The 12,633-nt window shown below is 41.8% G+C and overlaps 1 protein-coding gene across 1 annotated transcript in view; it reads left to right on the forward strand.

Moving 5' to 3' along the window:
* The first annotated feature begins 444 nt into the window (after positions 1 to 444).
* pcsk1 (proprotein convertase subtilisin/kexin type 1) overlaps positions 445 to 12,633 on the forward strand; it is a 46,214-nt gene continuing 34,025 nt past the window's right edge. The window contains exons 1-2 of the mRNA XM_052019818.1: positions 445 to 993; positions 12,040 to 12,144. Coding sequence (XP_051875778.1) covers positions 814 to 993; positions 12,040 to 12,144 — 285 coding nt within the window. The 5' untranslated portion in view covers positions 445 to 813. The remainder of the gene's footprint in view (positions 994 to 12,039; positions 12,145 to 12,633) is intronic.

The following is a 12,633-nucleotide window of genomic DNA, read 5'->3' on the forward strand; positions in this document are numbered from 1 at the left end:
TAATCTGCGCAGACATTCCAAACGAAAACGAGCCTCAGACGACTCTTTGTTATCCATTCAAACTCTACCCCTCTGCTGTTTAGTAAAACAAAATGCAACGTTAACATTGGGCACTGTGCTCATTCCAGTCATACGGCGGGCAACGATATCCAATTTATGGGAAGGGTATAAGCCAGTTTCGATCCCTATACAGCCATTCCGGGCAGATGAAGAGCTGCACACGCTGCTTGCTCTTCTGCCAGAGCAGAAACAGCAAAAGAAAACCCAACTGTGTCCCAGAAACGATCTTTCTCTTACGATTCTATTCTTACAGCATTTTTACTTGCACCGTACTTACTTCCAAAGGCACATCTTCCCGAAATTAGTTGGGGACTAGATTTCTTACAGTGACTAAGCAGGGTCTAAATGGTATTTTCTGTGTGATGTGGGTGCAGCCAACTGTTCCCTGCCGGGGTATGACGGCTGCCGAGCTGTGAGATTTCAGCAGTGGACAGTTCCCGTTAGTGATGTGTTACAGCACTCGCCTCAGACCGCTTTTAACAATTCCCCCTTGGGAACATTTGATCGATATTGTTATAGAAGGTACAGCGATTTGACGTCAGGACGATGCCTTGCGTAGCATTTGGTGCGTAGACACTGTTTTCATGCTCGGAGGTACCGCTTTCATTTCGCCTGACAGCATCCAGCTCATTGGAAACGCAGTTCACCGCCATCCCAGTTACTCCACGACCTGCCTGGGTCCCCGCAGTGTTTGTCACCATTCTGCGGCGCTCTATCTCTCCAAGCCCCTTGTTTTACGGGATCGAACCAAGAATGAAAGGGGCATGTCCTTGGCTGAGATTTGCAGCTCTCCTGGTGCTTGTGATGTGCTCTATTCCGGACACGGCCAATGCAGACAGACAGTACGTTAATGAATGGGCAGTGGAGGTGGTCGGAGGACCCGAGGTGGCGAGAGCTATTGCCGAAGAACTAGAGTATGATTTTGTGGGCCAGGTAAGTATCCTTGCCTTGCAACCTGTATTAACATTTACACCGAGAAATCTAATTTCTCAAATGCGCAGAGTGGCATGTGGGGTTGGTTCACCAACCCATCACACTCCCAGCCTAGCGACGATAGAATTCCTTTCAAAATGTATTAGTGAGGATTACCGATGTTGTGACATTATGTGCGCCTTCATTGGATGTGAAGCGGAAGCAACAGTGAGAGGCGACATGGTATATAGCTCTCTCGGATATTTACTCTCGTTCGGGAACCGCTCGTTTTCTTTTTACTTTTTTTTTAAATTGCCTTAAGATGCGGAGCATCATTCCGACAGAGCCACCGTTCTATCTAGGTGTTGGTCACAAGCAGATTCATTTCCCAGGACCAAACCAAACAGTAAGCCTGAGCAAAAGATAAACTGTTGGAAGAACTCAGCGGGTCAAGCAGTGTCTGTGGAGGCAAAGTGAACTTTACTCCAGATTCCAGCATCTGTAGTCTCCTGTGTCTCAATAATAAGCCTGTAATTTTGCTCACACGCATTCACATCATGGATGTTTCTCATTTCAATCCATCGAAAATACGATCCTTATTGACTCGCTCGTGAGTTTGTGTTCATAATGATATCGAAAATCAGTTCCCTTCGGGACCAGAGCGCAATCGTTTAAATGTATGTTTAGGGTTATGTGAATAAACGAATTAACACCAGAAATGAGGGTAACAGGATGCAACTTATTACTGTGAAGGGAAGAGAGGTTTGAATACCGGAACATTATAATCTGCATCACAGTATTCTCACACAAGGCATTTTTAAAAAATGAATACAAAGGGGATTTTGGAAACTTGTGTCTCTTCTGCACGGTTAGTAACTTCAGTCACACCCAACGACAGAACAGTGAAGGTCCGCGCACAGATATGTTTTTCTTCACGGGATGTTGGCAGAACAGATGCAGAAATATACATATATCAGAGAAGACTTTAATTGAAGGTATGTGCTAGGAAATACGGCTGCATGGCGTATCATGTTCAAATTTGCGATTAATCTTACCAGGGATCTGATTGTTTAAATGAATGCGAATTAGAATTTATTTTTAAACATTTAGATCATAAGGAAAGAGTTAAGTACAAATGTGGGAGAAATGCCATCCACTATTTGATACGAATAATGTCCCACTCTCGGCAATTAAAGAAGATTTGAAATAAACACCGAAAATACACAGGTTGTCAGTCAGCAGCTGCCAGAGAAGAGACGGTTGACGAGGTGTTGGGAATGTACTATTGATAGAACGATGAATTGATATATTAAACCAAATGACTAGGACTTCAGTGTTTGCTTGTTGTAAATATATATCTTTAAATTGCCGACGCGATGTAACGTGCAATATTGTAAAAAAAAAGAACTCCCATTTGATATAGTTGATAGTATAGTTAAAAGGATTCCAATTCCTACAGTAGGTCTGGATTTTTACACTAAAAGAACCTAATCAATAAATGTCAAAGCTTTAAGAGGAACGGGAACAATATTTAAATGATTCAACAGCTTGAACCTGCTGGCATTTTAGATTCCTGAACTATCTAATCAAATAGTTGGATATTTAATTCTGATCCTGCTGATTGGATAAATCCAGTCTGGTAATTTGATATTTCATTGTTCTACAACATAGATAAATACATGGCTACCTGCAACCTTTTCTGGCTCAGTAGGATATGGTTGCAGACATTCAAAAGAGAGAATATTTATTTTAAAATGACATCTGCCTTCATTGAATGGTGGCTCTTTCGATGTAAGAGTGGACACAATATCTCGGGTCCTGTTGTGGAGATTTATTGTTGGAGGGTGGTATTATACAGCAGGGCAGGTCAGTGGAGGACCTTTGTTCTGCTGATGTTGAGAGTAATGTCCATCCTTCCATCGGTCCTTCCATTCATATGTTTTAGTCAATTTGTTAACAATGACTTGAAGTTCAGCCTTCGAATGCCTGCAAATGCAAACATCACCTGTGTACTGCACTTTGGGGGTGACATAGTTCTGGAGTGCAGGCAACCTGACTTGAAAATATTCCCATTGGTCCCGTAGATTAGGTCTGCTGCACTGTGAAGTTCGAGGTGGGGTACCACATTGTGGTGAGAAAGGCTGAGTATTGGGGCAATGATGGAGGCTTGTTTGATGCCAGTCTTCACTAAGGTTGGCTTTGCTCTGGATCTATTGGTTAGGACCAGGGCTTGCATGCCAACATGATGCAAACATAAAATGGATGCTCAGACCTGTCTATTAGAGACCAGCAACATTGCGAAAGACTTACATATGGCTATTCTGACCTTAAATTCCTGTTTTAATTTTTTTGAAAACTGCTTTCCTATTTTAGTCAGAAAACCATTGATCTTAAGTCTCTTTTTAAATCTTTCAACTCAACCCATTCATTGTATTACCATGTTACATAGTTTTTGATCAATGTGCATTATTTTCCATAGATATGCCTGCAACTTTGGTGAGCTAGCATGCTGTATGTTTTGATACTTGGGTCATTAATTTAAGTTATGGACTTGCCTATCAAAATCATAATACAATTAACATTAATGGCACACTGGCACAGCTAGTCAACATGCCTCACAGTTCCAGTGATCTAGGTTCAGTCCTGACCTCCAGTGCTGCCTGTATGGAGTTTGTACATTCTCCTTGTGGGTTTCCCCCAGGTGCTCTAGTTTTCTCCCCCATCTCAAAGACATGTGGGTTGGTCGGTTAACTGGCAACCGTAGATTGGCCTGCAGTATGCAGGTGAGTGGTACAATACAGGGGGAGTTGGTGGGAATATGGGATTAAAATGGGATTGGTGTAGGTTTAGTTTAGATGGGGATTAGCACAGACTCATTGGGTTAAGAGTCTGTTTCTGTGCTGTATGCCTGTATGTCTGTCCATGTCTAATATTATGTAGGATAAGCCACTGCTGCAAATTAATGCTCAGGTACACAACTTTAACAAGCCTTCATCTGGGGAGTGAGAAGTAATTGGAATGGGGTGTGATTGTGCTGCTGGAGGAGTGAGGTCGCAGTGAGAGGGAGAACTCAAGGAAGGCTCATTTGAGAATAGAGTAACTATCTTGCAGAATACCCTGTATATGAAGACAGATACAGTTTTAGGAGATGAAGTGGTATCACTCAGGCTATAGTGGTGATACAGCAGTTAAATTACCAGACTGATCATCCAAAGACTTGGACTACCAATCCAATGATCTGAGTTCAAATCTCACTAAGGGAGCCATGACAGTTAAGTTCGGTTAATTATCTGGATTTTAAGAAAAAGCACAGCCAATCATTAGGGACATTGACCACAAAACCACTGGATGTCATGTTTCCGAGTGCTGGCCCTCGAGTCGGCTCCATTGATGGTGCCTTGTTGTGCAGCACGTGATTTCCTTGCACTACTAATTGCATAATAACACACACCTGAGTTCCATCAGGAGACTAGTATTAGAACCCTGGTTTCACTACCACTGGTTGCTAGAGTATTGGTCTCCCTCAGAGTATCCTTGGTCTCCTGGCTGCTTAGAGCTGTCAACTCTAGTGCAGTCCTGGTTTTGCTATTTCTCCTTGAAAATCCTGTTTCTGTGTTGGGACTCTGTCTCAGAGCTCTGAAGCAAGATTCCTTCTGGTAGCTGCCTGCGTTCGGTTCTGAGGAAGCATCCCAACTCCAGTCTTGTACTGGGGTTCTGCATTTGGGTTCTCTGTGATCTTGCTCCTCGTGTGACACTGTGGCACTGGATTGGTGTAAAAAATTTGTATGGTTTGCTGATATCCTTCAGGGAAAGAAATCTGCTGTCCTAACTGGTCTGGGCAAAATGTGACTTCAGACCCATCTTATTTGCCCTCTGAAGCAGCCTAGCAAGTCATTCAGTTGTAAGTGACTCACCATCTCCTCCTGTAGGGATGGGTAATAAATGCTGACCCTCTCTGTGTTATCAATAAGACAGGGAAGCAATATCCCTCTTTTGAAAACACATTGGGTACTATTTGCCGTTTGATCAATTTCGTTGTGCTGCAAATTAATGGAACTTGAAAAATAAAGGAAAACAAGTAAGAGCTTAAATGGCCTTGTAGTCAAAAATGCGCATAAAATTAGTGTGAGAAGCAAATTAGCCAAATCCTGAAGGAAAAAAGGTGAGGAGAAACCACTGAAGAATTTGAGAACCCTCACAAGTATGTACAAATGTGAACTATAAATAATTATGGACCAATGAACTACAGGAAGAAATGTTCACAGTATCTTAACAATAGAAGTGTTATTAATGAAGAAATTAGATCTTTAAAGATGTGACTGAGGATGACTAGATATAGTTTGCATCCTGTTTCTAGAGTGTGGAAGACACAGTTGAAGCTAGGTTCATTGTTGTACTACTGAGCAGCTTGCTACACTACCTCATAGAGCATTAAGATTGAACTCAATGAAAAACAACTCAAGAAATCATTAAACAAATAAGGCAGGCTAGGTTTCCTTAGGCGATATTAGTTAATCAATCAGGCTGTTACATAAACTAGAAGTTTTAATGGGCATTTATTTATTTTTAATTGCTAAATGACCATATTAATTCCAGGAAAAAATAATTAAAATGCAGTTGTAACTTTTAACTTGTAGGTTTTAAGTTGCTTGACATCTAAGAGTCAAAAAGCTAAAAATTAATACCTTCCCTTAACAAATTGCATATACACAAAATTATGGCACAACCTATGGTGCTAATGCTGATCAGAGGCATGGGAGAAAGGTGGAATTCAGGAATAAAATGGAGCTTCTTCTGTATTTAAAACAAATCAAAAAGGGGGAACAAAATAAGCTTGGGTAATTGTAGATCTAGAAGTTTATGTCAATAATTTGCAACATAATGGAATTGATCAAAAGGTAAATAGTAATGTGTTTTCAAAAGAGGGATATTGCTTCCCTGTCTTATTGATATTTTGAAGATGTGATGAACATTATGAAACTCTTCAATGTAGAGCACTCGATTTCCAGTTAATTTACCATGGAACACTGTGACACCATGTTACAGCAATGGGTATCCTAGGTAAAACTTGTCATTGGATAAATGATTTGCTGAATATGAAGTGTTGAAGTGGACAGAAAGTGCCAAGGACAAGTAAAGGACACCTTACCATTTCCAAGATTTCTAACTGATATGAATTTAGAAATAAAATTCCAGCTGATTTAATTCACAGACTACCTAAATTGCAGGGGAAGAAGAGGAGGGAGGATGAGTCTGGTAAGACATTTAAATAACTGCAATAAAATCTAGAGAAAAGTTGATAAAGACTGGAATTATGGAAGGAGTAAGTGTAAAGTGTTGCTAAGTGGAAAAGTAAAGGGAAAAAGATAATAATGTTTGACGCTGAATGAAACCAGGGGGTGCAGACTGAACTTGGGACTGTAGGCATCAAAATTGGGCTTTCAGATACTTGAGCCGAAACCTTTATTCTATTGTAATATAGCTAATGTAACCTCAGCTCCATTGCTGCATAATTCTCCACAGACGTATTGATCTAGATCTTATGAGTTACTGGGATGCTTTGCATAGACAGGGCATTTTACCCAGGCTATATCAGTGATGGTTGTTTGGGCCTGTAGAAGAAATGCCAATCAAGCTGATTACTTTGTCATGAATGATACTGAGCTTCCTGATTATTGTCACTGCCATCCAGGCAAGTGATCATTGGGAACTCTCATATAAAATAGTTAATGGAATTTCTAATGAGACAGAACACATTAAAAATTCAGCTGAAATAAATGCTGTGAAGAAACCAGTTATTATGCTTTAATATCATGAACCTTAAATGAGTTAGCTCTGATTGGATTTTATGGTCTGGTCAGGTCATCTTTTAATGGTTAAATAACAACTGTAGATTTGCAGGAGAACACACTTCATAGCAATGTTTGTTTCCTTTGTGTTGAAACCAATCATCGTACAACCATGAGTAAGGAAACCGCAGCAGCACAGAGTTACACCAAAACCCCATTCTTATTTCTGGTTGTAACCCATGATTATAATCATCACAAACGATAATAAGATGATACACAAAGCTATGGTGCAGAATCCAGCTTCTATGGTGATATTCTGAAACCTCATGTGTCTGTGCTCATTTTGTTGGCATGTTTCAAACTATTGTATTGTAAGACACTTCTGCTGTTAGAAATTTTCCGACAGCCTCATTCTATGTTTATCGCAGATGATAATGTCGTGGACCAATAGCCAGAAGGAAGATTTCCAGATTAGTTGTCAGAGTTTGCATCAGAGTATTTCAGTGAACACTGATGCAGAACCAGCATTCTGAAATAATTAGCATATGCTGTTACAATTCAGAGGTGTGTTGGAAAGGTCAGACTAGAGAAGGAAAGAAATGCATATAAATAGATAAATAATGCAGGCATTTTATAAAACACACATTATCTACACAGATGAGGAAATGCATGGTTTAGACCATGTTTCTCAATGCAGTATATAAATGAATCTGGCTGCACAGAGACTGAATTGAGAAAAGTCACAGTTAATGAGAGGGAGAGAGGAAGCCATGAGAAATGATTTAGTCAGTAATTTCACTAAAAATTGGAATACATTTGGAAGCTCAAGATGCATTGAATGGAAGCTTGAAAATAGGAAAACTGTGCAGAAGGATGTTGGGACCAAAGTAGAAGGAACAACATGATGTTTAGGAAAAAAATTATTGATCCTAAGATTATCTATCCTTGGTATGTTCCTTTTCTGATGTAAAGTAAAAAGGACAGAAGTTTTACACACAAGTTCATTACTTTGGAATTGCAATGGTAAAATATTCACATGCATTTACTGTTTACCTCAATAGTTAAATTGCCACTGTATGATTTGGCTGTTATGATTCTACTCTGCTGCTAAATTCACTGTGCTTCATACTTGTGAGACAGGACTTCCCTGCACAAAGCCAGTAGGGCAAACTGGAAAACTCTCTCAAAGAGCAAGTCCCAATTATGAGCCAAATGGCTCCTGTATGACTGTATGATTCTGTATTTCTCTAAATCCAGGCAAACTTATTTTCATTAATAAACTATTGCTCATAACATCAGCAAATATATTCATGAAGTCTCTACAGACAACATTCTTTAGTTCTGTTCCACCTCACTACACTAAAGGTTACCTCGTAAGACTGAACTAAATTAGTCAGGCGTGACCTCCTCCATACAAAGCTGCACTGATTTTCTTTGGTATTTGCCCGAGTACCTAGTCACTGTGGTCTGGATGTTAACTCCTTTTTGGGGGTAGATTTGGGAGCAGTCAGACACTAAATGCATTGAAAGTGACAGCATATCAGGAAGCCGCCCCCAAACCAATGACATCTGCATTTAACCCAAACATTTCAGTTTGCCTGCGAGCAACACCCTGGGGAGAGGCAGGTTGCCAACTCTAATGGGCTAACAGCTATTAGTAGGGAAATTAACAGGGCTTTTAAAGTTTAAATCTATGTGCACAGGTGCCAGTGAAAACAAAACAAGAGCTCTGAGGGGGTTGAAGATTTTACAGCCAAATTTTTCGGTCCACTAAGTAACCTCAGCTTTACTTTCTTGAGTGACCCTGTGAAAGGTTCACTTCACAGAACATATCAGGAGAAGCTGGGTAGAAAACTTTGAAACAAAGTATGTAAAATTTGCAGTTTAATTCCAAAACTTCAGAGATGATTACTTGCGAACTGTATATTGTATGTCTCAAAGGCCGGATCAAAGTGGATAGCGCTTAAGGTGTAGTATTTTATGACTCAAAGCAGGAGCACAGTGAACCTCAATTCCAGCAGCAAACTGTTCCTGATTCTACCTTCAGCTACATAGATCAGCAGAAGTGGAGCTGGCAGGAGATTGTACCTGTCACAGAGGGTGTAGTTGATGATGTTCTTCAACATGTTTGAACTCCACTGCTTTTGGAAGTACAGCTAGTGCCAAACATCTACAATCTGCTGGAGCAACTACTGCTGTGTGTCGGACCTGGTCCCTCTCTCTGCTTTACCAGAAGCCAAAATCACCAGTTTTCTCAGGCTCTGCTGAACTTATTTGTAGGACCATGCAGTTGGTAGCGCACACATAAGCATGAGACTAATGGCTTGTTTTCCAGGGTGATCAATTACATCTACTGTGCTTGCAATGGCGGCAGTCAGAATGATAGAGGTTTCAAGTTTACAACTCTAGTTGTTTTCCTCTAGGTGTAGGGAATTAGGGATTATGTACATGAGGCAATGAAGGTACATGGACAGGAGTGGACATCAAGGTCCAGGGATTCTCATGCATATGGTGCCTGTGTGTGGCCACCTAAGGATCTTGATGGAAATGTGCATAGGATTCTCGAGCAGCAGCTATGATGCCCTTAAGGTGCAGAAAATTAAACCTTGAAGCAGGCTTACCGATTGGCTGTTCAAAGGAAGTGAACACCTCCTTTAACTGAGACCTGGGAGTATTATGACCAAAGTCACCTGACAATGTTCAACGCCATTCCATAGATAATGAAGCAGTCCACAACCAAGTGCAGCAAAACCTGGATAATATCCGGGCCTGGGCTGATAGATGGCAAGTAATATTCGCTCCACATAAGTGGCAAGCAATGGTGATATCCAACAAGAGAAACTTGACTTGGTGTCTCCAAGAGAAAATCCAGCTGTCACCCCCTGATATTCAATGGCATTACCGTCAATGAATCCCCCACCATCAATATCCTGGGGGTTACTATTGACCAGAAGCTGAAGTGGAGTAGTGTATACACAAGGTGGTACAAGAGCAGGTCAGAGGCTAGGAATCCTGTGGTGAGTAACTCAACTTTTAACTGCCCAAAACCTGTCCACCATCTTCAAGTCTCAAGTCAGGAGTGTGCTGGAACAGCCTCCACTTGCCTGGATGAGTGCAGCTTCAACAATACTCAGGAAGCTCAACACTATACAGGACATAGCAACCCCCTTGATTGGCACCCCATCCACAACCACTCACTCACTCCACCACCGACAGACAGTAATAGCAGTTTGTACCATCTACAGGATGCACTGCAGCAACTCACCAAGACTCCTTAAACGGCAACTTCCAAACCCACGTCCTCCACCTGCTAGGACAAGGGCAGCTAAAGCATGAAAGTTGCTCTCCAGGCCACAAACTATCCTGACTGCTGTTCCTTCACTGGCGCTGGGTCAAAATCCTGGAACTTGCTCCCTAACAGTGCCGTGGGTGTACCCACAGCCCAAGGTCTGCAGTGGTTCGAGGAGGCAGCTCACAGCCACCTTAAGGGCCATTAGGGATTGGCAATTAAATGCTGGCTCAGCCCGTGAAGCTCACGTGCGTGGAATGAATAAAAGGAAACATTCAGCAGTGTCATTGTGCAAGTGATCGACATGCTGAAGCTGCTGTTCACTGATCTGGAGGTGCCCTTCTACGTGCAACAGCCAAGATCTCCAAAATGGCACACGAGTGTGCTGCACTCTTTATAACATTGCAAAGCAGCATTCAGGCCTCGGGGAAGCACACGCCAGAGAGCACACTGCCTGCTCTGATGATGCTGATGCAAGGAAGGAAGGGGAAGCTGAGTTATTAAATGCAAGAGGAGAAACGAACATTGCTTCCCAGGATGCCATATTTATTGCCCATCCGTCTCACATCTCCATCAGAACTCCATTTTCTGCCCTCCACTACTTTCACCAACAAAAACCAGTCCTGCTCGCGACTGTGCTCTCTTTCCACAGCCCCCCTTGCTTGGCATAAATTTACATGCTGCACGTTAAAAGGCCAGTTACCAGGTGTTAACCAAATACACGCAGAAACAGAAGGAAGTGTCAATAAATAACATTTGTGTAATAACAGGAATGGAATCCTGAAAATTTGTGTAAAAGGGCATGCATTTAAGGTGAGAGGGGGTAGGTTCAGAACAGACATGAGGGGTGCGTCTTTTACTCAGAGTGGTGGATGCCTGGAAAGCGTTGCCTGATAGGGTGGTGGAGGCAAATTCATTGGGGGCTTTTAAGAGGGGCTTGGATGGGCACATGAATGAGAGGAAAATAGAGGGATATGGGCATTCTGTAGGTAGGAGGGAATAGCTATGTCGGCACAACATTGTGGGCAGAAGGGCCTGTTCTGTGCTGTACTGTTCTATGTTCTAAAATGGCCATGTACATGCCCTAGTGCAGGTTCCTCTTTCTAGAATACTGTACTGCACTCAGCACCCTCTGAGATGATGTCCCGTAGGCTTTGGAGACTGTGAGGGTCCACCTCAGACTGCTCCAGCTGTAGCTGTAGGGGCAAACTCAGCCATTGAGATGCAAGGCAGCATGCGAGGCACTGTATGAGGGGGCACCAGAGGTTAGAGGTGCTTTGATGACAGCCCCCACTTTCATGTCCCCTTTTGTCAGCCTGTCCTTCACGGCCCTTCAATACTACAGCTGAGCTACTGATTACGGTCTTGCAGATTGATAGGCCACTGAATAGCTCCAGGGATCATGTCACACACCCTTTTTTAGATGGCGTCCATGGTGCACAAGCCCTCAGTGAAGACTAGTATGCATTTATTTAGTACCCATGTTTGTTAGTCCATCCAGATTGCCATGCTTTCCATGGACAAGGCTAATGACATCACGTCACCTTTGCATTGCACAGATTTCTCCATTCTCACTGCCAGCGTGCACAGTGCACCTGAGACATCTGCTTGTATCTTACATATTATTTGCTGTACATTTCTATACATTGACAACCCTGAAGTGCAGCATCTGCATGTAGCTAAATGTAGTTTGGAAAACCATGAGCCCTCTGACAACTGCTTCCCACTGCTCCGTTTGTCTCCAGCGTCTTCCCTCGCTCACCTGTAATGTGAGATTCACCACCTGAAAATGCTATCTTTCTCAGCAGGAATGTTGAGGTGACCCCTCAGAGTGAGTGACATCTTCTGAGAAGGAGTCATCCATATACACAAGTCCTGAATCTAGAAAGATCAGCAGAAAATTCAGTAAAAAAGCTTAATGAATGAAATCTCATCTTACAGCTTGATATAATTCATATCACTCATTCTCTTCCATCATTACCCCCTTAGATCGGAGAACTTCAAAATCACTATCTACTTCGACACAAAATTCATCCAAGAAGATCTCGAAGGAGTGCTGACCACATTACAAAACGATTATCTGAGGATGAACGGGTATAATTCATTTTTTTTAATATTAAAATAAAACATAACAGATTCTATACTTTAGTGGTTGCATGAAAATGCAGATGATCAATACTGAGTTCACAAAAATAATCTTGTAGGAATTAGTAATACCAAATTTGCAATCATGTGATCTAGTCTTGTATTCACCTTTTGAAGCCTATATAAACTTCCGTTTTCTAGGGTGGTAATCTCCTGAGGTGGATTGACCATTCATGTAGGACATGGTTGACTGTCTTTCCATTGAACTCAAAGAAGTCAGCTGTTTCTAACTGAAAAACTTTGGTCTAACTTTGGTCACCACTGTAATGGAAGCCTATTTGTGTGGACAATTAGTAAAGGATCAAGTTGAGTCATGATAGTCCTCCCAATGTGCATCCTCAGCCTGGAGTCTAACCAAAAAGGAGCATGCGTTTGTTACTGGATGATAACACAAAGGGGAATTCTGTGATGTGATACCCGAATCAGGTGGATATTTTC

This window comes from Pristis pectinata, chromosome 7, assembly GCF_009764475.1.
Source record: "Pristis pectinata isolate sPriPec2 chromosome 7, sPriPec2.1.pri, whole genome shotgun sequence".
NCBI classification, from domain to species: domain Eukaryota; kingdom Metazoa; phylum Chordata; class Chondrichthyes; order Rhinopristiformes; family Pristidae; genus Pristis; species Pristis pectinata.